The following is a 27,574-nucleotide window of genomic DNA, read 5'->3' as shown; positions in this document are numbered from 1 at the left end:
GTACGTCCGTTTAGGGAGACAGCTATGAGAGCGAGAAAGAAATACATTATTTTGACCGGACCAATATCGCGGTCCTGTACGCCCGTCTGTTATGGTTCGACATTAAGGCAACATTAAGGCCTTAGCAGTAGTTTCTGTCATTCTTAGCTGGCTACACTGACAACGTCACGCCTTTTTATCTGTCAGCTGTCAAGCGTAGCTTGTTTTGTATTATTTGTACTGTTTATTGGTTTATTACTTGTTCCGTGCTTTAATTCCTTATTCTATAGTTAAATATCAATTCAATGTTTATGTTTTTTCGAATAATTTGAACGAACATTAGTGTTTCAAGATGGAATCATGGTTCGTGAAAGTAGAACCTTTTTGTGCGGACGATTTAACGCAAATGGCTCCTGCAGGTGAGCAGTCAGTCCAAATATCAACGTATCAGTCCTTCCCGTTAAAAGCATAACACTTTTCTGGATTTAGTACCTAACTGACAAGAGAGACGCCGCAATACGTGGGACACGATAAGAGATAATAATATATTTTATTGTGATTCACGTATTGCGGTGTCCCGTGTCCCTCTTGTCAATTCAGGAAGGTGTTACAAGCTCTTAAGTGCCATAAAGTATAAAAGCGCAATGCTTCTCGTTGTCGTTGAGTGCAATAACACGATTTATCATGGTAAAGTGAGGTACCTAAATGTATAAGTGTAAGTGGGGTCTCCAGACATGACAATGTTTTTTGACTAAACTAATCTAGTTAGAGTCAGACCAAGACAAGTCTGCAACGATTTTGATAGCACATGCAGTACAAGTGTTATTTTAAACGTCAAACTTCTATGAAATTAATGGCGTATAAATTATTAATAGTAACATCACAACTATAAGACGGATTCTGGCAAACAAATTACTTAAGTGAGCGAGTCGTATGCGATAGCATACTCATAATAATATTATTGTATCGATCGATGTATTTTAATAATAAGTTTTGTTTTTCTTAGCTCAGTATATTAAGAGTATTGAATTGTGGGTATTTAATAAGTAGGTATTCACACAGGCTTTTTGTTATTTACTTATATAACTATTGTATAATTGATAGCTGTTGGTTCTCCGAAAATAAATAAATAACGCACTGCGTGTGTTATCAAAATCGTTGCAGACTTCTCTTGGTCTAACTCTAGTTGAAAATTTTTAGTTTTAATCCTGTGTTGATAGATGACAGTAAATTTACTGTGACTACAAAATTTACTATGACACTAACCCTCTATACTATCTATTCGTACTTACTTAACTAAAGCCCCTCATGCATCTAGTTGTGTTGTGTCAAAGAGAATTAAGAAGACATAAAGTGCTCACTCCATACATCGATTTTGTTACCAAAAAGACTATTATTTTCGTAGTCTACATCTAACATCAAGTACAGTCAAATGTAAAAATATAGGTGCATACAACTTACTCAAAAATATGTCCCATAGTTTTTGATTCGCTGACATAAGAGCTATGGGACATATTTTTGAGTATGATGAGTGCACCCATATTTTCACACTTGACTGTACTAGCTACTTACAGTACTTTTTCTTTACGGTGCACAATAAAGAATATTTACTTTGTCAACCATAGTAACTTTCCTCACCGTTGGGTGAGATTTTATTTTCTACCATGTCGGTGGCAAACAAGCATGCGGCCCGCCTGATGGTAAGCAGCCACCATAAAAGGTGTTACATGCGCGTTGCATTGGAGAATGAAATACATATTTATATTTTTTATATTTTAAGTTTTTTATTCTTATAATCTGACCTTGTATTTATCCATATTCATAATTATACCTCTAACTTTAAATGATGGTCTGTCGCGCTCCCATGAAAAATTTGTATGGGAGCGCTTACGTGCGGTGACCTCAATTGTCTTATGTGCTCCATCTAAAGCGTGGTTTAGACTAGCAAGAACTTGCATGCAATTTTAATTATATTGCGGTTTCTCATCAAACTTTCGAATGCAGTTTACCTTAGTAGTCGGCAATGTAACGTATATAGTCGTGTACACACCAGGGACCGGACAACCCTTTCCGCGATAAAACCCTTTCAATGGGCGACACTTAAACACGGCTAACACATTGAAAGACTTTCCCTTTTGAACTGCAAGCCCATTCATACCCTTACCTTTGACTAACCCTTACCGAAAAGCTAACCAAAAATAAGGCTAGTTCTTAATAAGGGTTACCCTTATCTTTAAGCGCTTTTTATAAAGGTTTCCCTTTGCGTGAAAGAGACAGGATTAGTATATATCTACGGTAGTGTATGAAAAGGAAAGAAAATACGTGCCTAGTCAAAGAACGCCGCCGTCGCCGCCGACGATCGTTTGAATTCGAAGTAATGTGTGCTTTATGAACAAGGTAGATGACTTAAATTAGCACGCTTATATGCTAAAAGGGAAGCCCTTTATAAGGCTAACCCTTATAAGCAATATGCAAGGTGTTGGTGAGAATGGTGAGCGGATGATAAGGGTTTTGTAAGGGTATTTGGGCTACCGATTACTCAAATGTGGTAGCTTTATATAAGGGTTTTTAAAACCAAAACAAAGGGTTTCGTCTGGCAAAGGGTATGGTGAGTTAAGCCTTATGCAATACCCTTATAAAACCCCGATAAGGGATAGCGAGCCGGTCCCTGGTACACACAGAGCGAGCATACGCGCGAGGCAAGCACGTCTACACTGGCCGTTTTGTGCGCGCGGAAATTGCCTCGCGCGTATTTTCGCTCTGTGTGGACCCGACTAATTCCATGCAAGCTGTTGCTAGTCTACAGGTTAATAGTTAAAGTGGTCTGTGATCACTACATCTTATAAAAGAAAGTCCCCCCGCCGCGTCTATCTGAATGTTCGCGATAAACTCAAAAACTACTAAACAGATTTTCATTAGACTTATATTGAACGGGATATAGACCGTGATTACCTTTTGTATTATTTGTGAGCTCCCGATATTTCGACACAGTTACATGCATCATGTTCACGGGTGACTGAACATAGCTTGTGGGTGTGAATCATCCAAAACTCTAGATTTTCATTAGTGATGTACCGACTATGGATTTGGCCGAATAGTCGGCTTGGCCGATCATTGGTTTCGGCAGAGTTCGGATGCAATCGGAACCGTTTTGGTCGCCTCGTTCCTGAGGGCCTACCGCGAACCACGTTCGACGTGTTGACTCTCCGTCGCACTTGTCAATTCGTACGTAAGTCTGACAGGGATACAAAACGTCGAACGTGGTTCGCGGTAGGCCCTCTGGCAGCACAAGTTTTGCGTTCATGTTTACGTATGACTCCGGCATCCCAGTCATTAACCTTTTGACCGCCAAAGACGGTAAATCACGTCGTCGACATTTTGTGCCACTCACGCCGCCGACGTCATTTGCCGTCCAAACTTAATTTATCAAAGACTCTTTAATAAATAACTATATTTCTTTGTTTGTATTTGCATTATTTTATTTTGCCCTTCTACTTTATTGTATAACTTTATTACAATTCAACTATGAATAGAAGGTTAAAAAAAAACAACATTATGTTATAATACGACTTACCCAGTAAATAGCATAGCTAGCCACGCCAAAAACGGCACTTGACGTCGCCTAGTGATGTGACCGAGTCATGGAGGAATAATATTATTATATGAAAGTAACAATCTCCTAATAGAAATCGTTTCGCGCAGTTCCGACAAACACGCTAGCGCCATCAATAATAGATATGGCTTAATCCCATACATTTTGTAATAGGAGTTGTTTTTGCTAAAATAACTGCTATTTGTGCTGTTACGGTACTTCTTTTCGTGCTTAATTTAAACAACTTGGTTTGAAAGACGGTACTGACCTTTTGTGATAATGTAACCCCTTATGCATTTATTTTATTGTAACGATACTGCAGTTTGCTAATTAGTAGGTAATAATAATCGACAACGGGTTTGCACATCTCTGAGTAACGCGCGCTTATCAGTGTTCCGTGCGCCCATGACGGCACTTCACGTCCGATGCCTGACGTCACCACCAAGTAGTGATGTGGCATTATTGAGAGATTTGAGTGGAAGTTACAAGTACATTTTGATATTTAAATACGTTATTTAAAGGTTTTTAGTAGAGCTAAAAGCCAGAATTATCTAATATTATATTGTAAAACACCTGTGTAGTGGTTCTTCTAATCTAAGTATGTCAAAAACGAAATCAGTGAAAATATCGATATCCTGTTTTGTAATCACTATTGTTCTCTAAGCTTTTATTTTGCTTCATTGCGGTGTCACGTCGAGTTACGTCAATGCTTGGCGTTCAAAAGGTTAAGCATCATGAAGATCCGTTTGAATGGTGGCGCCAAAACTGCCCACTACTGCCTGGTCGTATTGCTCGTAAAAATCAAATTTAGCACTAGTCGCCGACTACAAATGTGGCCGGATAGTCGGCTTTCCCGACTAGTTGGTACATCCCTAATTTTCATACTTTTCACCTATCAATAGAGTGATTCTTGAGTAAGGTTTAATTGTAAGGTTTAAAGAAAGCATATTACTCTATTATAGAATTTTTGACTGAATTACCTAATTAAGATTTACTGCATGACATAACCCTGTTTTGACTATTATTGTTTTTCTGTGATATTATGATTAGCGTGTATTTTTATTGAATTTGTATGCCAACAGGCACGACATAGTGATACTGAAATATGTATTTAACATCTTGTAACTTACCTATGTTGAACAAATAAATCTTTGAATCTTTGTATAATTTGTTCAGATTCTACCCGTGCGAAGCCGGAGCGGGTCGCTAGTAAGTAATAAATTAAAACTTATTTCTTTACAGGGCACATTGAATCTACAGCCCCAGCAGCGGACAACATGCATGACATTGAGCTGGCGGTTGTGGTGAAAGAAGAGCCTCAAGAAGTGAACATAGAGTTTGAGGACCCGAGGGAGGCAATAGGGGTAGGAGAGAGAGAGGGTGTTCAGCCTCGTGGTTAGTTACACTTCTCATTATAAGATAGATAGATAGATAAACTGTTTATTTGTTTGCCACAATACACACAAAATATTCAAATACAGAACAATCCAGAAAAAAATAGAAACTACAACAACAAATAAGAGTCACACAGATTTTTACATAATAGAGAAAAAGGAAAAAAATACATATAAATACTGTTTCATACAAATAAAAATCCTGCGTGCGTCGCAGCAAAACAAGGGTTCTGGCTCAGTATTACGCTTCACCCATTAGGAAAAGCACTGATTTTCTGTCAGGACCTGATCACGTCAACAAAAAACAGTGGAAAATAATGAAATAGTCGAAAGTTAGTACTTACCTAATTAATTATTAATAAATAACTAGTGACACAGTTTAAACTATGGAGACATATAATGCTTGCACATAGTTGTAACATAGAAGTGTCAGTGTGGTTAGCATGTATGTACCTAGTGTCAAATAGGTGTTGCGGGTGTCCATGGGCGGCGGTAATCGCTTACCATCAGGTGATCCGTCTGCTCGTTTGCCTCCTATTTCATTAAAAAAAATGTGATTTAGAGAAAATCTTTATTTTTAGGCAGGATTACTAAGACTAAATTCGGTAATCAGCAACCAGGTAACCGTGAGGAATTCCCAAACTTAATGAGAGATATAAAATCTCGCATCGAATGATGTTGGTCTTTTGGGTTTGTAAACATCGCTGGCGACATGTGTCGTGGGACATTTGTCGCCTAGTCTATCCCTGGCTTTATGGTCCAAAGAAATGTACAACTTTTTCAAATAACACTAAGTTATAACATTATAATTTCACTTCTGTGTATTGTTACAGAAGGTGCCATGCGGCCTGAAGAACAGGTAAACGATGAGAAAACTACTTACGAGTGTGACACTTGCGAAGCCTTGTTCAGTCACAGACGTAGTCTAATCCGTCATCTACGCCGCAGCCACAACCTGCTTGTCGAACAAGACCCTTTACATCACATTGGGGCCAAATCATATGCCTGCGAAATATGCGCGAAGGTTTTCAAGCATCCAAGCAAATTAAAAGAGCACTTGCAAATACATTCCGCCGAGAAACATTTCGTATGCCAGATTTGCCACGCGCAGTTCGCAACGTCGAGGTATTTAACGAAACACGAGCGAATCCATCCTGAAAAAAACCCATACGGTTGCAATATATGCAAAAAGCGCTTTAATACTGGAAGCTCTTTAAAGAAACATGAGCGGATGCACGCGGGAGTTAAACCGTATTTTTGTGAAATATGTCAAATAGAATTCTCGCATATGAGCACTTTAGTAGCGCATGAACGGATTCATAATGGGGAGAAAGCATATAAGTGCGATATGTGCGAGATGTTGTTTCCTTCATTAAGCTCTTTGCATAAACATAAACGATGTCACAAGGAGAAACTATCCTGCAGTGTTTGCGAAAAAAACTTTATACATTTGCGGAATTTGGAGGAACATTCACGAATACACACTGGGGAAAAGCCTTACGAGTGTGACGTGTGTAAAAAGGAATTTACACAACTAGTTTACTTAAGGAGACATAAACGTACTCATACCGAAGATAGACCGCATGTTTGCGGCATATGTCATTTAAAGTTCAGAGAATTAAGTAATTTAAAGAAACATGAACAGATTCATACTGGGGTGAAGCCGTTCCAATGTGGATTTTGCAAAAGATTGTTCAGAGCATCGAGCAGTTTAAAGAATCATATTAGAACACACACTGGTGAAAAACCATACAGCTGTGGCACATGTAATAAGAACTTTAGGGTATTTAGTAACTTGAAGAAACATGAAAGAGTTCACACTGGTGAAAGACCATATTCGTGCGAGATATGTCAGCAGGATTTCGCAGACTCCTGTCACTTGAGAAGGCATGAAAAAATTCATAATGCAGAAACGAGGTAGTTTGATGTTATGTGTACTGAATATTTAATTTTACTGAATAGAAACATTATATATTTAGCAATAATAATATTCATCTGTGGAATAAAAATGTAGTAAAGCAACGAAGTTTATTTTTTACACCTGTTAATATTTATTTTAACGCATTATAATAAATAAAGCGTATAAATAAACACATCATATTGTAAATAAAGATTAAGGTACTGAACTGCTGAACCCTTGCAGTAGGTGTCTAGCGAATATGGACGCAAAATTTGAACCCATTCAAATTATTGGGGCATTTCACATCAAGCGGGCAGCAAAAAAATTGTCAGGTTCTGGATTTTGTTTATAGTTGGTTTAATTGGACCTATATGAGAACTAAAAAATTTGGCAGTATGGAGCGTCGCGCAGTACTTTCGAAGTACTTCATGAATGTTCAAAACCAATCGAGATGCCATTATGAAATTTTTTATAGGACATTAGTACACCATAAGCTACATTATTGTGTAAAAATAAAAAAAATGCGGTTGAAAAAAAAAAAGATTTAATACTAACTTCCGGTTTGTTATATGAAAAGAACATAAAAAAAATTTTTTTACTAATTTTCAAGGAAATCAACTAATATTCTCTATTTAGTTATAGTTGGTCAAACCAAATTGGCAGTAAATAAGAACAAAAAAAACTATATTCATCCTTATCTTTGGGTGCTAGTACTAGTGTAAGACAAAGATAGTATGATTCTCTCTGTCTATGTTTGAAATGAGACAGTCCTTTGACAAACTATATTATTAAATCCATTAAAAGAATTGCAATAATAACTTTTAAAAAATCCGTTCCTCAGATTTTGTCGTTTTTTTAAATGCGTATAAATTTTTAACGAAGCGATATATAATAAAAAAGTAATAATGTTAAATTTTTTTGTTCTCATATAGGTCCAATTAACCCAACTATAAACAAAATCCAGAACCTGACAATTTTTTTGCTGTCCGCTTGACGTCAAATGCCTCATATACTAGATAACGATAGGATAACGATATACCTACAACTGAAAATAAACAGAAATTGGACATGTTTTCGTATTTTTTTACTATCAAGCAAACTAACCTTAGGGCTAGTCTGCCCTTGCAAATATAGTTTAGTTTCAGTGTGATTTTTTCCATGCCAATAGCCCTTGATAAAAAAGTGTAAAAATTCAATATAAAAGCTCCCATTTTGCGTTAGCCCCCTAAAGTATACTGAGAGAAGACCATTTGGGCGATTACCTTAGGTACAAGAAATAAAACATAATTACATCTACATATTTTTAAAATATTTTATTACATAATCTTACTAGCTAATTCAATTTCATTTTTTACTGTTTTAATATATTATATTAATATCCTATGGTGTCCCACTGCTGGTCAAAAGCCTTCCCCTTCGATCTCGGTTTTGAGCAAACTATATGCGTCCAGGTTATCCCGCCATCTCCGCCTGGGCCTTCCAGATCCTCGCCCAACATTGTGGCACCCACACCATGGCTATTTTCGCCCACCTCTGTGGGTGCATGCGGCAGACATGACGAGCCCAGTCCCATTCAGCTTGGCGGTTCTTAGCTCCATCAGTAATGCGCGTTTTTGACCGCTAAAGTTGCGGATTCGGTGAATCTTTTTTACTCCTAGCTCCATAGCCCTTTGGCAAACCTTCAATTTGGTCTTTTGCGCCTCGTTAAGAGACGTTTGTGCATTGTGCACCATGGGTTAGGACAGACAGAATGCACATGTCGAGTTTCCGCTAAGGTCAAAGATTAAATGCTAGTTGCACCATCCGGACTTGACAGACTGATCAACGTCACCCGGCGCGCCGCGGCAGTTTACTATGAAACTTTCCATAGAATAAAATTTAGCGAACTCTTCAACGATGACAAACAGTTTGGTGCAACAGACCCTTAATCATTACTAAACTGAACACAAACTGTTAGCTGCTGTACACACGGGTGACAACATTTGCTTGCTATATTGTCAGTTGCCTTTCTCGGTCCGACGACAATTTCAATTTATTCTAGAACAATACACAGGTTGTGTTCAAGACACTGACACACTAAGTCACGTAGCATATTCAATATCCACTCCAGCGACCGAAACTGTGCTAGGCTCCCCACTGTGATGCCTCCTTTCATGTTTCTCCAAAGTGCACAATTCTCTAAACTTCTTTGTACACATCCCACAATGATAAAACTTTTGCTCTACATGCGTTTTTATATGTTTATTTAAATTACTTAATTGCCTGAACCTTCTTTGGCACGTCTCGCATGAGTATGGCTGTTCCCCTGTGTGTATACGAGTGTGCCTTATAAGACTATCTAATCCTGAAAACGCTTTTTTACACACATCACACACATACGGCTTTTCCCCAGTGTGCACTCTTATATGCCTCTTTAAAGTACTCAAACCGGTAAAGGTTTTTTTACATAAATCGCATGAAAATCGCTTCAAACCCAAATGAATACGCTCATGTTTTCTCAAATTGTCCATTCCGCTGAAATATTTTTGGCACGTTCCGCATTGGTAAGGCTTTTCTCCAGTGTGTGTCCTTACATGTAACTTTAACGTACTCGATTGTGTGAACTCTTTACCGCAAATCTTGCAAGAATACGGCCTTTCACCAGTGTGTGTTCTTTCATGACGCTTTAAACAGCTTAATCCAGCAAATTCTTTGGTACACATTTTGCATGCGTAAGGTTTTTCACCAGTGTGGATTCGTTGATGCGTCCTCAAATTAGCCAACTCGGTAAACTCTTGTTTGCACACGTCGCACGCGTGGGGCTTTTCCCCAGTGTGTATACGAGAATGTCGTCTCAAATGGCTTAATTGTCTGAACCGTTTTTCGCAAATTGCGCAATTGTAAGGTTTTTCACCGGTGTGTATTCTTAAGTGGTCTTTTAACTTGCTTGCTTGCTTGAATGTTTTTGAGCATATGTCGCAAGAGACCATCCTTTCGGTAAGTTCTGCAGCGGAGGGGGCTGCGCGCCGAGAGGGCCCTTTTCCTATAACAAGACGTAAAAGTTTTAGGTTCATCGGCGTTATACATCTGAGCACTGCGTGTTATAAATTAATAATCAACGAAATATAATAACTATAGAAGTTAAACATCAAATATTTATTCAGCAAATAGGCCAGGGCACTTTTACATGTAAATTTTTACAAGCAATAGAATTAACAAAAAAATTACAAAAAACAATTACAAATATGGAATCAATAAATAAAATATTAGATATGAAATAAAACTATGAAAACGGATTATATCGCGTATATTGAATTTATAATACATCCCGACTACGTTACTGTGCAAAACCATCCATAACAACCGTTACACGGCTTATAGACTTGAGCAACAGATTAAGGTAGGCACCGGTCAATTGCAGGAAGTGTTGACAAGCACCGATTTTAATGATGTTGTTGAACAAGGTAATAAACGTTACGCATTTACATTTGAACAATGCAAGAAACGACAAAGTGCCAAGTTTGACAAGTTAAAATCGAAAACGAGACGCAGCGATAACGGAGGGCTTCAGAATAATAGCGCTAACGGAACGTCGCTGTCAGTGTCAAATCGGTCGGTTGTCAATCTATCCAGTAAACAATTGTCGACGTCTGAGTTTTCAGTATTAGAAAAAGGTCTTAATTATGTTGTGGCTCCGCGAAAGATCCCTTTTGAGGACATTATTGTTAGTGTAGAAGACTGTCTGGTGAAAAATCAGGTAAAGAAGGAAGATTTGGAGGCTATACGGCAGGATGTTTCGTCATTATTACGGAAAGCCAAGCCTCCGAAAAGGAATTTGCCTAGAGATGAATTGGCCGCGTTGAAAACGTTACGCGATGATCCAGACCTTACTATTCTTCGAGCGGATAAGGGAAATGCGACGGTTGTACTTAATACTTCAGATTATAACCAGAAAATTAGGGAATTATTAGCGGATACTACAACCTACAAACATGTAAAGACGGACCCGACTATGAAAGTATTGAAAACCACTAAAGAACTAATTAGTGATTACTCGGAGAGCCTTGATCTGAATGTTGCAAGTTTAGTTCCTGACTGCCCCGTGCCTCCAAAGTTGTATGGGTTGCCAAAAATACACAAACCTAGTGCCCCACTACGTCCCATAGTGAGCCAGATAGATGCTCCCACATATAAATTGGCTCAGTACCTCGCGGGAGCCCTCTCAGCATTACGTGGTAACACTAGCACGCATACAAAGGATTCTTACCATTTCATCGGTGAGATTAAAGACCTAACATTGACTGATGATGAGATCATGGTCAGTTTTGACGTCCAGTCGCTATTTACAAGCCTACCGGTACAAGACTGCATTGAAATTGTCAAGAAGAGGTTATGTGAGCAGAACATGTCAGAGGAATATGCTAAGCTGTTGGAACATTGCCTTACATCTGGCTACTTGCTATGGAATGGTGCATTCTATCTTCAAGTCGACGGCGTGGCCATGGGGTCTCCGGTGTCTCCAGTAGTCGCTGACATCTTTATGGAGGACTTCGAGGAGAGGGCACTCTCACTGGCTCCTGTGCGACCGAAGATATTTAAAAGATACGTAGATGACACTTTTACTATACTTCCAAAAAGTAGTGTTTCAACTTTCTTGGATCACCTAAATTCCATCCATAGCAAAATAAAATTTACTATGGAGTTGGAAAAAGACTGTTCTCTCCCCTTCTTAGATGTATTGGTAAAAAGAAATCCTGATAACACCCTAGGTCGCACTGTGTATAGGAAACCTACTCATACTGATAGGTACTTAAATGGCAAATCGCATCACCATCCCAGTCAACTTGTTACAGTAGGCAAATCTTTGTTTCAGAGAGCCCAGAGGATATGTGATGACCAGCATCTGGCCGCGGAGCTCCAGCATGCCAGGCGCGCGCTCCAGGCAAACGAGCTCAGGATACCGCGGGTCAACCAGAGGTCCCACATTAAGATCCCCACAGTCGAGCGCAGGCCTGCCATTCTGCCTTTTGTCAGGGGGGTCACGGACAGGATCAGCCACATCTTGAAGCGTGCTTCTATAAAAACATATTTCAAGCCAATGAAGAAGATGTCACAATTCCTGAGGCCTGTAAAATGCAATACCCCTCTACAGACTGCAGGAGTGTACAGGCTGGACTGTGAGTGTGGCCTATCATATGTCGGGCAGACGAAACGGAGCATTTCCACTCGGGTGAAGGAACACATAGCTGATGTCAAGCACCGTCGACCTAGGTCTGCTGTCTGTGAGCATGTCATGGATAAAGCCAATCACTCAATCAAGTTTGATAAGCCTCTGGTTCTTGCCAAGGAGAAGCGTTACATACCCAGAATGCTGCGCGAGGCCATTGAGATTAAGAAATATCCAAACTTTAATAGGGAAGATGGCTTTTCTCTACCACCAGCTTGGGATCCTGTAGTCCACCTGATAAAGGAGCAAGCGAGACATAGACTGTGAGACCGTAGTGTTGGATGATGCTGGACATTCTGATGTTTTGAAAAGATGTGTCCCGCCGAGTTTGTTGCCGGTCCCATATTGGGATACCCTCCTACAATTTAGGAGGGAATTAAATCTTCTCGGGTCCGTGGTGTAGGGTTGGAGCCGGCATAGTTTATTTTTATCGCGTATATATATATATCTTTACTTGAAAAATAATTATAGTGTATAACTAGCCTTATGAACCGATTTTGCATGTACAACCAGCCTTAAAGTTTGTAGTCTATGATTGTTCATTATTTTAGTATGTGGGTATTTTTGCATTTTGTAATTTTTCCTCAGTCACCCGTTGACCACGAACGCTGTAAAGAGTTCGAAACGTCGGGATGTATTATAAATTCAATATACGCGATATAATCCGTTTTCATAGTTTTATTTCATGAGTAACTATCGCGGTAACCGAAGACAATATTAAAATATTAGATACTTTGTTAGAGATGTATCCAGTCTAAATGTCAAATTACACAAAAAAAAACTAATAAAAAATATACAAACAGCAGACAAGTACTAAAATTGTTTAAAGATGTAAAAGTCTCTAGGTGTCAGTCGGCCGAGCACATGATTGACGCGGCAGTATCTCGCCGCAAAATAGACTACCCGTCTTTTACTAACTGAATGAATTAAAGGGGGACGGGTAGTCTATGACGCGGCGAGATACTCTCGCGCCAATCATGTGCTAGTCCGGCAGAGATAAAATATATAGTATATATACGTACGTACGCCGTTATTAACGATGCTCCGATATAAATACAATGCCGCGCGACGCTGTGCGGCGTAAGCGCCATCGACAATAAGGTCCCTTTACTCGTACATAGAAAATGTCCCAAATGTTCTAAAAATAAGCTTACTTTTTGGTTGTGACGTTTCGAAATCTGCCTGCGGGGCTCGCACGCTTTCGCTCGCACCTGCGTAATCCGTTTCCTCTTTAACACCTTCTGTCTCTCTCTCAATCTCTATCTCCACTTCAATTTTCACTGTAAACAAAAAGTGTAACTATATTTACTGGCATATAATATCATCACAGTTTTTAGGGTTCCGTACCCAAAGGGTAAAAACGGGATCCTATTACTAAAACTCCGCTGTCCGTTCGTCTGTCTGTCCGTCTGTATCTCACGAACCGTGATAGCTAGACAGTTGAAATTTTCACAGATGATGTATTTCTGTTGCCGCTATAATAACAAATACTAAAAAGTACGGAACCCTAGGTGGGCGGGTACGACTCGCACTTGTCCGGTTTTTTCATGGCATTACCTAATTAGTTTACATTTTAAGTGGAGTCCAGACGCCAGACGCAGAGTGGAGTCGAGAAAAGAAATTGGCGTCAATCTCCAATTTAGTCACCAATTTTACTTTTATGGTGATATTTGAGCGCTCTAAATTAAAAACCGGCGAAGTGCGAGTCGGACTCGCGCACGAATAAAATTACGTTTGTTGTATGGGAGCCCCACTTAAATATTTATATTATTCTGTTTCTGTGAAAATTTCAACTGTCTAGCTATCAATGTTCATGAGATACAGCCTGGTGACAGACGGACAGACAGACAGACAGCGGAGTCTTAGTAATAGGGTCCCGTTTTTACCCTTTGGGTAAGGAACCCTAAAAATGTCCCCAAATGCGAATACACACACACAATTATAGTGACAATAGTCACAAATATTAAAATAAAATATTAAATAGTATTAGTTATAGTCACAAATTAGTATTCTTGCGTCCGCACCTCCATTTTATCTGTAATAAACATCATAATCGGCGATCGAAATCAGCGAGTCAAATTGGTGTTAGCGTCCGCACGGCCTGATTTGATCGGCCAATTTAATCAGATTGGGGAAAAATTGTCCCGTCTGGACTCCACTTTATTGCGCAAAGCTTGCTTAAAACTTATGAGCTTTTCCATGTATGTAGTGATTACGAAGATTACTTATTTGTCTATTCTATGCTATCGGGTCTATCGCGAATTTATTTTGTTACCTTTATTTACCGACGTTTCGACACAGGTTTTACTTGGTTTCAGGTTTGGCTTGGTTAAAGCCAAAGGATCTATCTTCGGAATCTTCGGATGTGTGCGCGGATGTTGTGAGTGTTGCGTGTCGTACTATTGACAATAATTAACATTTATGTGTAGTGGGTGGTTTGAAAATGTGATGTCTACCCCAAACTTTAAATGCACTTTTCGTCGGGTAGTCACACAAATCTTTGTTTTGACATTTGGCTGGGACGTCAGTTAGCTGCGACCGTGACCAGTGAAACCTGTGTCGAAACGTCGGTAAATAAAGGTAACAAAATAAATTCGCGATAGACCCGATTGTAAATGTGATTTAATATGTGTTCAAAACGCTAAAGTTTTAAATGTTATATTCTATGCTAATATTGAACTCACCATTATCACCTAGAGGTTCCTGCTTTACTACCACTGGATCCTTCGTGCCTTCTGCTGGAGACTGCGCCCTCGTGTCATACTCTGTCAAATCAGTTTACTATCTTATTTATAAGTACTACTATACCTATACACACTCCAGGAGATAAATTTGACGACCGGCCTGGCCTAGTGGGTAGTGACCCTGCTTGTGAAGCCGATGGTCCTGGGTTCGAATCCCGGTAAGGGCATTTATTTGTGTGATGAGCACAGATATCTGTTCCTGTGTCATGGGTGTTTTCTATGTATTTAAGCCTCCTTGGGCTTACCGTGGGACTTAGTCAATCTGTGTAAGAATGTCCTTATAAAAAAATGGAGCTAAATTGTAACACTATGGTACCCTAGAGGACATAAAAGAAACAGAGGTGGGCAATGTAAAAGATGGTCCGATGAAATCAAAGGCATGGGTGGAAGGACTAAAACATGGACCAGATTAGTGCAAAATAAGGAAAAGTGGGGAAGATTGGAGGAGGCCTTTGCCTAAAGGCCTCCCTTATTATACTACATCGATGGCAAACAAGCATACGGCCCGCCTGATGGTAAGCAGGCTCCGTAGCCCTTGGACGCCTGCAACTCCGGGGGTGTTACATGCGCGTTGCCGACCATAACACTTTTTTTATACTACGTCAGTGGCAAACAAGCATACGGCCTGATGTTAAGCGGTCTCCATAACCTATGTATGCCTGCAAGTATTCAACTCACCAGCATACTCCTCCGGAGGTTCTTGTTTTATTTTAACCACCGCCATTTCCTTTGTGCCCTGAACTTCTGTCAGAGGTTGTGTTTCTTCCGAGGCATGCCCTGAAAATAAATCTTTGTTACTTGTGTCAGTAACCACAGCATCCTGAGGATGGTGGCTGGACGCCTTAACTGTCGAATATTAAAATTTCTGGGTCTGTATTGTGACGGGTAGGGCAAAGAAGTAATCGTGATTTCTTTTAATTATGTATTTACACAGGGGTCCCTTTGTTTGACATAATTATTGAAAGTCATAATGTAATCCTGTATGTAGACCTCAATGGAAAGAGCTAGAGGAGGCCTTTGCCAAGCGGCACACTGAGCTACGGGACATACTCTAGCTCAGAATAAAAGGGCTAGATAGATAGATAGATAGAATGTAATGTTTGTTATATTATCATTAGTCATAATTGTGAAACCGTTAATTTTTCAGGATTTTTCGTACATTTGGATCTGGATTGCAAACCCTACTACCATTCGACGTGTGAGGTATAGTCGCTTACTCAGGATAAAAGACCTTATAGATAGATCTGAGGGCCTAACGCGAACACCGAAGTTTGGAAATTGCGGGCATCTTTTTTTTTACACCAATTAAGATGCCTGCAATTTGGGAACTTCAGTCTTCAGTTCACCAACCGAGAAAAGTGGCGCTGTCTTGTGTCGGAGGCCAAGTCTCATTTTGGGTCACTGAGCATACTCAGTCAAGGAGTAAGTAACTAAGTAGTTTTCAGTTCAGACTCACCTGACTCTGGCGCGGGCTCGTACTCCTCCCACAAAGGCTCCGGCTTAACCCAAACCGTCTCCATTTTAACAATGTCCGTACCTAGGTATCCTTTACTTCACCACAACAGAATTATACATTTATTCATAGCATTGTCAAGAGCAGTATTGAAATTAGTAGGCTTGTATCAAAAAGACACGATTCCCTCCTCTTAGTACGTTTTAGTACACTACACACGAACGAAACAGAATGGGAGCGAGGACCGAGGAGTGACAATGACAGCAAAGCAATCCGAGTGATCCGTCCGAACTAAACGTCGACTCGCCGGCTCGCCGCTCGCCGAGCGCGTGCGAACAAGACGGCCTAACGACTCCCGCCCGGCCGGCTAGTATGAGCGAGATAGCAGATAGCCGCTTATTATGCTCAGTTTCCCTCGGTGTACTACTGTACTAAATGAACTAAAAGACCGAACTAGTACAGTTGTGAGATTGTACTAGTTGCGAGCGATCTTTTCAGTGAAATCGCATGCACAACTAGAAATTAGGCACATTTCCTTCACTAACACCTTATAACACCGCGTCTGTCTGTGTGTATGTTCGCAATAAACTTAAAAACTTTTTCACCGATTTATACCGATCAATAGAGTGGTTCTCGAGGAAGGTTTAGGTGTGTAATTTGCTAAGTTTTTGTGTAACCCGGGCGAAGCCGGGGCGGGTCGCTAGTTTTTCATAATCTCGATATCTATGTGTAGCTCCACTCCTTATTTGTCTCAAGTTGCAATGTAAAAAAGCGATATTATTGTCAAGAGAATACGACGATAGAATGCAAGAATAGTCGACAAATCAGACAAACAAATGTAACATCAAAGTTTTCATTGCAAGTTTATGAATAGATAAATATTCTTATACATAATAAATAGTGTATAAACAATGGTAATTTCACTTAAAATTGACTTAAAACAATAATTAGAAACGACAAAGAAAGATGCGTTATAAAGAGTAGCTTGACAATTGCATTTGACATTGACAGTTGTTTTTTTTTTAATGCATTTCATAACCATGGCTACAAAGTATTGGCGTTTTCATTTTAAAGGGCAGTCCAGACGGCACAATTTTTGCTCAATCTGATTAAATAATTGTCAATTTTAGCAGGGATGTCTTAGAAGGTATAACCAAACGGAATAACCGTTAACAGGCGTTTCCCTCTGTCGAAAATAGGCGGCCAATGGTCATACACAATGTACTGACGTTTATCCGACATGGATATTTTTACGTTACGTATTTGACTTTCCCCTCCCCCGAAAAAATCGGCAGACCGTTTGGTACAGAAAATTTCAGAGAAGGCGTCTCCGTTTGGTTATATCCTCTAAGCGTACGAGGCTCCTGGCAGGCTGGCAGTGTCGCAGTCAGAATCTCAGAATCAGGGGCATGGCTCCACACGCTGCCTTGATGCGATCGAAAGAGACGGCCACCTTTATCACGCTGCCATACACGTAGACAAATGTGACCATCATATCCGTAAGTGACGTTGATCAGTCCATTGAGATGGTTGGTGCAACCGCTTATATTGACCGGGATATAGACCGTGATTACCTTTCACAAACAATACAAAAGGTAATCACAGTCTATATCCCGGTCAATATATGTCTAGTGAAACTAACCGTGAATCATTCAAAGCTGTTATGTGTAATTATTAAAAAAATAAAAATCAAAACATAAAAATTGTTTATTTCTGAAAATGATTTACATGGATAATGTACCTAGTTTTTACTGACCTCCACACTAGGCAATGCCTGTCTCATGGAGGAAAGACAGACAATCTTAGATATCTAGAAAACAATAATATTAACAAGTTTAAATGTAATTATTACATTATTATCTAAGTAAGATTACTGAACCATAAGTTACAATAGTTCTTGCAGTAAGAATATATTATTCATTCTGTCTAATTGCGCCTAAAGTATGAGTCACGCTGGACCGGCCCGGGCCGAGGCATCCGATCCGACATGCCATTTTCTATGACGGCTGATCGGTGGTGCTTTCCATAGAAAACGAAGCGCCGGAAGCTCCGGCCCGGCTCCGGCCCGGTCTAGCATAAGATCCTTTAATAGGGGACGCGGACGGTCCATGGCAGCAATTCACCTGTCCCTAGATTGTGCAAGGTAGTGAATAGTTGTAGACATGTAATGGATGCACACTTTGATTCTGCGCATCATTTAAAAAAATCTGTTCGCTCCTGCTTAGCAAAAAATAATAGCATAGTATAAGTTAATGATATCCACTTAAGGTAGTTATTAGTAATCTCTGCATTGTTATTGTTATTGTAAAACAACTAAAAATAATAGTGAGTGAAGCCGTACTGATCTAAACATCTTGAAATATGTCTCACGATAGGATAGTTAATTTCGATTGTAAACAGTATTAGTTCCTGTTATAATTAATGCATTATTATTATTATTGTAAAATATGTCACGTAGATGCAGTCTTCTTACTTCATTCAATGCATGTGGTGTTTACCTTTAAGTAATTGTTACGCTAAGCGATAATAGTTTAAACGTTTGTAGTTATACTTAACAAAGTGTAAACAATTGTTGGTGATCCAATAAATATAAAATAAATAAAATAAATTACTGCAATGTTCTGCCACCAGAGTAGAGTGCAGCACTAGCCTTTTTAGTAAACCATAAAGTAACTTATATATACTATGGCGGTCAGCAAAATATTATCGGCGCGTGTCGATAACTTAGTATAGGTTAGAGCACGCGCTGATTGGATTAAGATAATGTCTGTACCGCCGTAGATTAGAGATGTATAAAACACTTGATTATGATTTAATAAATCAGTCTAAGTCTACCCGTCAACGGTACCTTTTTCTCCGAATCCTTCTTATAAGCTCGTCGTAGGTCTCTGAACTCTCCCCGCCCGTGAAAAAATCTCCAGGAAGCTTAACTGGCGCACCGTATAACATCTCTGTTGCACTAAACCCCGTGTCGTCCCGAACAGCACTCCTTATTCCCATCAGCACCGAAGGCAACTCCCGGACCCAATCCCGAGAGCCCCTAGCCATTAAAGATGCCTTGATGGTCCTGTGCAGACGCTCGACCTTAGAATTCGCCTGGGGATGGTACGCCGTTGTCCTGATCCTTTGCACCCCCAGGAGCTGTGTTAAACACTCAAATGTTCTGGACTCGAACTGGCGGCCTTGATCCGTTGTTATGCGCAAAGGGCAACCAAATCTCACTATCCACCCCTCGTAAATCACGCGAGCCACGGTCTCTGCCGTAATATCTGCGACTGGAAAAGCCTCTGGCCACGAAGTGCAGCGATCTATCATTGTCACCAAATATCTTTTTCCCTGGGAAAGCGGCAATGGCCCCACAATGTCACAGTGCATGTGCTCAAAACGCGCCGACGGAGCGAATTCCCCCAACGGCGCCACCGTATGTTTCCAGACTTTTGACCTTTGACACCTAATGCAAGCCTGACACCATTGGTTTACGTCCCTGTTCATATTGTACCAAATATACCGTTGAGATATTAACTTCCTGGTCGTACGTTTCCCAGGGTGGCTAATATCGTGAACCGCCTGGAAAAGCATCTTCCTGTATTTCTCTGGAATATAGGGACGATTGACCCCTGTTGAAGTGTCGCATATTATCGCAACCGACATTCCCGACATGTTCACTTTTTCCATTCTCAACTTTTTGCTCTTATGCAATTTTACTAACTCAGCGTCGCCTTCTTGGCTTCTTGCTAAATCAGCATAATCGATCGGCGACGGCATGCATATTTCGTCGACCGCACGTGACAAACTGTCAGCTACTACGTTATCTTGACCGTGAATAAACTGAATGTCCGTGCTGTACTGAGATATGTAATCCAACTGGCGAACACGTCGTGGAGTATCGTTAATTGAAGGCTTTTTGGTAAAAGCATACGTCAAGGGTTTGTGATCCGTAAAAATTGTAAATTCTCTTCCCTCGATTAACCGTTGAAAATGCCGCACCGCCATGTAGATTCCCAATAACTCTCGGTCAAAAGTTGAATACTTCCTCTGGGCCTCACTTAAACCCATACTATGGCGGTCAGCAAAATATTATCGGCGCGTGTCGATAACTTAGTATAGGTTAGAGCACGCGCTGATTGGATTAAGATAATGTCTGTACCGCCGTAGATTAGAGATGTATAAAACACTTGATTATGATTTAATAAATCAGTCTAAGTCTACCCGTCAACGGTACCTTTTTCTCACCCAACTACGTTTCTCTAAAGTGGTGACCCCGAGTGGGGTCCCTACGGGGACCGACGTGCACGGGTGCCACTTCCCTACAGTGGTAACCCGCCGAAGGAACACGCACCTACTGAGATGTCTACACGAAGAGCTCCAGTGAAGAAGCCTCGGAAGTAAGTGACTGCGACATTCAATTGCTGGTCGAGAAGGACTGACAAAGTGATCTCGTCTCAATTTGATTTCGCCACCCTTCCATCAAATGACATCACCGACACTACCAAATAACATCGCAGGAAAAAAGCGGCTACTCCCATTATATTCCGGTTTCCGGATTCTTGGACCACAGAATATCTTCAGAAGGAAGAAGAGATAATTACGAGCCTAACATGACCTCACCATGACATCAGATATTCACCAACGCTTTATGGCAAGAGGATCCTGATTAATCCTGATGTGACACGCAGCAAACCTAGTGACCCGACTACTCTACTCAACGCTCCACTACTAGTCGTCGCCCTCAACGCTCGCCTTGTCGGCTCCGAGCACCCCGCTCGCCACAATGGCTCGAGACTCTCCGCTCGCCACCCTGGCTCGAGCATTGATTATGATTTAATAAATCAGTCTAAGTCTACCCGTCAACGGTACCTTTTTCTCACCCAACTACGTTTCTCTAAATATACTGTACCTTTAACAGGTTTTTGACAAGTTTTCAGAGATAATAAAATATGACATTGATGCATCAAGGCGGTTTGTTTACAGAGGGCCTACCGGGAAACGCGAATAAGAAATTTCGCTATCTGCCTCTTTATCGCTCATGTTCATATTTGTAAATTCATAATAATTTATATTACGTCGTTTTTTATAATTACATAAAAGAAACAATTAAATTAAAATTAGCATTATTACAATTTACATTAAAAATAAAAAAATAAAAATTTACAATTAAATTACAATTAGCGTTATCAATACAATGTCAAATAAAAGTATACCTACAATAACATTAGGTAATTACCTAATTAATAAAATCTGCAAAACTGTAGAAAGTGTGCTCGATAAGCTACCGTTTTAATTTAAATCTAATTAGTGGCGCTTCTGTGACATGTGGTGGCAGACGGTTGTAAACAAATACGCAAGAGTGACAGAGATGTTAGATAACGAAATTTCGATTTTCTTGTTACGCGATAGACCCTCATATTGTTGTAGTGGCGCCCCCTACGCTGAGTTTCGCGTAATATCCATTAGTACGAGGCTACATTCTTCGCAGGTGTATGGTTTTAACATTCCGCCCACTTAAATCAACGGAACCACTGGTTCAACCAGTACCAACTGGTAACAGGCTTATTCTTGGTTAGTCTAGATAACATAGTTGGTTTTGGAACTCTCGAAGCGTATGATGAAGGTACGGATCTGTGTGGGGCGTAAAGTGATCACGAACTCCGGGTCCTCCCGGGGCAGGGCTGTGCGGCCCGTCGCTCTGGAAACCAAGCATAAAAGTTTCAAGGAATAGAAAATAAACTCGCTTCCTGCTGATCTACACCACCTTCCAACCAACCTACAGCCCGCTTCAGATTACGCTGCGCGAAGCCGCAACTCTAGTGTGGAGTCGATTTCGCTGAATAGCGAACTAGACTGATTCGCGTTCGCGGCTTCGCGCCGTGATTCGCGCATGAGTGTGGAGGGTCCTTACTAATAGTTTTTTATTTTAATTAAAAATGATTTATTTTCGTAAAATATACAGGTGTTTACAAAGTAGGGGATAGTGCTGCCCGGTAAGCAAAATTTGCCTGTGTTGTGCAACACCGCTCTTAAGTCAGTCTTATAGTCAGTCGTTATTTTGCCTAGAACTCTTATAGAAATCGATTTTGTGTATCTCAATTCTTCTCTATTAAGGTCCCTCCACACTCGTGCGCGAATCGCGGCGCGAAGCCGCGTAATCTGGAGCGAACTTTACAATCAATTCTTTTTTTTTGGTTGAGTGATTTTAGTTTTACAAAATGTGAATTCATGTGGCTTGACCCTTGGGCCGGAGGCATAAAAATCATGGCCCCAAGGAAAAAAAAAATACTCCGTTGACGTACCTTTTTCTCCTTCCTGCTTCTCTTTGCCGACGCGTGCGCATCCGAGCTGGTTCCATATTCACGTCCTCAACTACAACAGATATTAACATGGACATGTAAGCCGATAGGGAGTTGGTTAGGAGTTGTATACAGGGTGGCTAAAAAATAAGTGCGTTCCCTGAAATAAATGTCCTCCAGTGCCCCAGGCTGGAATCGAACCAGCGTCCTCTGCTATCGCGGCACGTGCCTGTGCCATTCGGCCACTGGGCCACAGCGGCATAGGTTGAAATTTTCTAAGTATAAATGCAATGAAGGCTAAGGCGCCCCCTGGCCATCCCTAAGGTAGAACAGTATGGTTCGACCTTCAAACTGAATCATCCATGTGATTCCGAGCTACCGAGAGAGATGGCGCTACCAATCAATGCTGTTAGAAGTATTAGAACAATAGTTATTTGTTATACAAGGGTGCAAAGTTGTATTTTACCCGCGAGTGTAGAATTGAAACACGAGCAAGCGAAAGGATTCTATAGGTGAACCACGAGCGAAGCAAGTGGTTCTAAAATAGAATCCTGAGCGTAGCGAGTGTTTCAACACACGAGAAGTAAAATACATTTGCGCCCGTGTATAACACAAAACTTTTCACCTCACTATAGCGAGGAAAGTGCAACATCCACAGGCGTTAGATCATCTTCATCACTGGAATCACTCACTTCTTTACGATATTATAACAGAAAACTCTGGAAGTTGTGTATTTTTACGCGAGTCGGTGAGAAAAGGTTTTAAGTAAAAGAATTGTTGACAATGTTGACATTTCTGATGTATGAAATGTCAACGATGCGTTTTGAAATTGCATCGACTCAAATTGTGCGTTCAGAATTATATTTAACATCATTATAAAAAAACAAACGTTTCTTATGGAATTTTAAGGTTTATGACTTAAAATCATTAAATAAAGCTAAATTTGGTATTTTTTATTAGATTCTCAAACCATTTATTTAATGATAATTAATATCGAACGAACCATTATCATGAGCGTTTTACGTTTTGTTATCTGTCGAGCTACTTAAACACGCTCCATCCAAGGTCAAATTACTTTCCCCACTAGAGGATAAAACGCGTTTTTCCCCGCTTGTATTGAAGGATAAACGACAACTTTCCGAGCTAGTGAGGGGAAAATTAAATTATTTACAGAAAATACTATAACTAAAAATACTAATACTACCTAGTTGGAAAAAATCTGAAAATATAGCAGACCTTCATCTCCGCTCTGTTTCTCTTCTCCACTTTCGTACATGTACGCTCTTGACCCGTAAGGTGCAATCGGCTTCATTTCGTCGTCTTTATGTCTAGAATAAGGAATATTAGGGTTAGCTTTTACTTTTTCATCACACGATCTTGTAAAGGCTGTCTTTATTCTGCAAAACTGAGGACAAAGTTACAATTTGGGGCATTTTCTATGAAAAGGGACCTTATTGTCGATGGCGCTTACGCCGCACAGCGTCGCGCGGCATTGTATTCATATCGGAGCATCGTTAATAATGGCGTAAGCGCCATCGACAATAAGGTCCCTTTTTATAGAAAATATCACATTTATCCATAAAATTTTGGGATTTTTTTCCAAAATGGCGGAGTCATGGGTTCGCTAAGTCTACAGCTCATAACTACACTGGTAGTACAGAAATCAAATTTCTTGACCTATATGCTTTCATGAACAAGTTTGGGAACAAATCAAATTATTTTATTAAATATTTTTAATATTTTTCTTTAATATATGACATCTATTACAGTTTTTAATCTATATGCTTTCATGTCAAATTGGTACATAGCTCAATGCCCCGTAAGTTTAGGTTTTTCCCTTACTCTCACCAAAGATAGATATAACTCCGTAATAGATGGATACAGTCTAAGGAAAAAACGTGCCTCGAAAATCACGAAAATTTGATTCTCGATCAGAGGGCGCCACTAGTTTTGGCCTACACTCGTATAGAGGGCGTTGACGGTTCCGTTTGTTATTTATAATTTTAACGCATATCAGTGAAAGAACATGGGTCAAAATCATAAAAATAATTAATGCAAATAAAAAAAATCATTTATCCATATTTAAATACATTTTAACGTATTTTTATAAATATTTATTTTTAGTTTTAAAGTGTGTCGACAGATGGCAGTGAATTTACTGGGGTTACAAAATTTACTATGACAGTACCGCTCTAGTATAAGTTACTCTATGCTCTCACTAAGCGTAAGCGTGCGGTACTCGTAATATACATAATTATATGGAAGTATTTTTGTGCTCTTTAGAAGTATGAGCTATCTATAATTATATATTTAATAACTATAGGGACCGTGCGTGTTGGCGGGTCTGCCATCTTGCGGCCTGAATCGGAACCATAAACATGTACATCACATGTATACATTGACACTTCACGCCAAGGCAAGTGCTGCTATCTTGTAGGCTACTTTGGAAGCATAAACTACACATTTACGCCTCGCGCCAAAAATCTGACGTCTCCTGTGCTGCCCCCTACAGTTAATGCACGCTCCCTATATATTTGTATTGAAATAGATAGTACTTACACAGTTGATTCCTTATCTTCGCTAATCTTTTTCGATCTCTTTTGCCAACGTGGTCGAGATTTGACCGCCTTCTTGAAATTCTTCTTGAGTTTGACTATAGTTTTTTTCTTGTAATACATCTCGTACATTGACTTTGTGACCCCATCATCCGTTTCATCGGGGTTGATATCGATATGTTCTGTGGAATACATAGAATAACCGTTTAAAAAAACTAGAACCAGCATTACATCGATTTTTTCGTCGACGAACGGAAAGCCATGCTTAACGATTTTAAGCTGATATTATAACCGTATTAACCGGAGCTCTATTTTTAATACAGTTGCTCAAAAAGTGCTACTTTACGTAACTGTTTAGCGTGCGGAAAGTTGGTATTGGCGAACTAGTGCTTTTTACTTTTCCATTTTTTTTATTATTTTATACTTGTTCCGATTCATGACTACTTATTGATGAGTGTTAATATTAGTTTCCTTTAAACGTCGTAACCATCATAAAAACCATAATGTTAGAATACGAAAAATATACAAATTTAATATTTTATTACTTACCTCTTCATCATTATAACACGTTTATTTTTTAATATTAAAGACTTAAAAACCGTTCTTAATAAGTTGTCCTAATGGAACGGACTAAATAGCTATGGAAGGTAGAGGTAGGAATAGCTGCCGAAACGCCTGTCAAAGGCGTTTAATGACATACTTTCCGCACTAGCATCGAAATGTACAATTTCAACTCCTTCTGCATATAATATTAGTTGTAAATTGTTGAACCATACACTTTTCGTGAGTCGCGACACACGGGACATCTTGTATCGAGTAGCAGTACTGATAGTTACGCTACTTGGCGCTAGATGTAGACTACGATAATAATAGTCTTTTTGGTAACAAAACCGATGTATGGAGTGGGCACTCTATGTCTTCTTAATTCTCTTTACCATATCGATCAAATGTGACGGTTGCTCTGTTGATGACTACAGTAAAAATATTACCTGCTGGACGTTTCAGGCCATCCTTTCGACTCGACCGTATCGATGATACATCTTCAAAAGAATCCGAAGTCTTCAATTCACTTGAAAACTTTCTTCTCTTCACCGTTTTCTCTGTGGCCAGTCCAGAGTTATCTCCAAATACAAAATACTTAGAATCATCAGTTTTATTTATAGACACATCTATTTCTTCAAAATTAACTTCTGCTGTCAGCTCTTTGGTTTCTTCGTCTACACCAGTGACATTAATAAAAAATATAGAATCGTTAAAATCAGATTCATCTATTTGTTCATCAGCTTCTGTAGTAATTTCTTTAGCTTCGGAACCAGCGGTAAAGTCATTATCAACGAAGTTTTCAGATATGTTGATGGCTCGTTTCCTTCTGTTTTCATATCTTGTCGTTCTTTTGTGTTTGTTGCGTCGCTCGTTTCTTTTAGCGGAGTAGTCGGAATCTTGTTCTGGCTCAGCTTCTGCAAGTGTTAAAAAATGTATCTGTTTCTTTGTATGTTTTGCAATGTGCGCTTTGTTAGAATAAACTTATTTCTAATATTAGTTTAGCTCATCCTGTATTATACCTACTTCTACGTTTTCAACAGAAGACACGTGTAAGACACACAACAACAACACAAAACAACAACAAGAACAGAGAGAGAAGTTGTTGTTCATCCTGCATTTTTGAAAAAGTGTTCGCTCAGTAATGCTGAATACAAGGATTGTTTATTATAATTTAAGACCTTATCTTACTGTATTCTGACAAATAAATAATTATGATGATGAATATTAAAAAAACCGGCCAAGTGTGAGTCGGACTCGCGCACCGAGGGTTCCGTACATTACATAATTTTAACAATGTATTTTTTATGTGAAACGTGAGTGATAGGTAAATTGCGGTTTACGATTTATGACGTTAAAAAAAAACTAATTCTCAATATCATTTTTGAAGACCTATCCATAGATACCCCACACGTATGGGTTTGAAGAAAAAATTTTTTTGAGTTTCAGTTCCAAGTATGGGGAACCCCCAAAATTTTTTGTTTTTTTTTCTATTTTTGTGTGAAAATCTTAATGCGGTTCACAGAATACATCTACTTACCAAGATTCAACAGTATAGTTCTTATAGTTTCAGAGAAAAGTGGCTGTGACATACGGACGGACAGACAGACAGACAGACATGACGAATCTATAAGGGTTCCGTTTTTTGCCATTTGGCTACTGTACTTTTATTTCTAATATACCTGAATCCTTATGTACAGATTTCTCATCTTCTACGTAATCTACGTCTTCAGACAAAATACCGTCCTCACCGCCGGTGTACACGTATCTAAAATGTAATATAATTACTTATAATAAGTATTTTTAGTAGTAGTTCTCGGCGGATTTTTTCTGATCAAATCGGGGAATTCCTGAAGAAATAAGGCCAGGTCAAGAGCACCCTAAACGGGAAAACCGGCGAGCGTGTATGAGGAATGTTATGAAA

General features: G+C 39.6%; 3 protein-coding genes across 3 annotated transcripts in view; 1 reads left to right on the top strand and 2 right to left on the bottom strand.

Annotated features, from left to right (window-relative positions):
- Positions 1-204: 204 nt before the first annotated feature.
- On the top strand, positions 205-6,987 carry LOC134753578 (zinc finger protein 501-like). Its single transcript, XM_063689500.1, has 3 exons — positions 205-398; positions 4,814-4,966; positions 5,799-6,987. The coding sequence occupies exons 1-3, from the start codon at positions 332-334 to the stop codon at positions 6,884-6,886; spliced, it is 1,308 nt and encodes a 435-aa protein (XP_063545570.1). The 5' UTR covers positions 205-331; the 3' UTR covers positions 6,887-6,987.
- Positions 6,988-8,240: 1,253 nt separating this feature from the next.
- LOC134753561 (zinc finger protein 501-like) lies at positions 8,241-17,172 on the bottom strand. Its single transcript, XM_063689470.1, has 5 exons — positions 16,272-17,172; positions 15,494-15,592; positions 14,756-14,836; positions 13,226-13,351; positions 8,241-9,887 (listed from the first exon to the last, which is right to left on the bottom strand). Exons 1-5 carry the CDS (start codon positions 16,333-16,335, stop codon positions 8,947-8,949), a joined length of 1,311 nt encoding a protein of 436 aa, XP_063545540.1. The 5' UTR covers positions 16,336-17,172; the 3' UTR covers positions 8,241-8,946.
- A 4,008-nt stretch (positions 17,173-21,180) lies between these two features.
- The window catches only part of LOC134753473 (lysosomal alpha-mannosidase-like), a 60,709-nt gene continuing 54,315 nt past the window's right edge, over positions 21,181-27,574 (bottom strand). The window contains exons 34-39 of the mRNA XM_063689347.1: positions 27,333-27,418; positions 26,100-26,567; positions 25,115-25,292; positions 23,792-23,883; positions 22,559-22,628; positions 21,181-21,954 (exon numbers count right to left, since the gene is read on the bottom strand). Coding sequence (XP_063545417.1) covers positions 21,834-21,954; positions 22,559-22,628; positions 23,792-23,883; positions 25,115-25,292; positions 26,100-26,567; positions 27,333-27,418 — 1,015 coding nt within the window. The 3' untranslated portion in view covers positions 21,181-21,833. The remainder of the gene's footprint in view (positions 21,955-22,558; positions 22,629-23,791; positions 23,884-25,114; positions 25,293-26,099; positions 26,568-27,332; positions 27,419-27,574) is intronic.

The sequence above is a fragment of the Cydia strobilella genome, chromosome 27 (assembly GCF_947568885.1).
Source record: "Cydia strobilella chromosome 27, ilCydStro3.1, whole genome shotgun sequence".
Taxonomy (NCBI): Eukaryota; Metazoa; Arthropoda; class Insecta; order Lepidoptera; family Tortricidae; genus Cydia; species Cydia strobilella.
The sequence above is the reverse complement of the archived record's forward strand: the minus strand, read 5'-3'. Positions and strand labels throughout refer to the sequence as shown.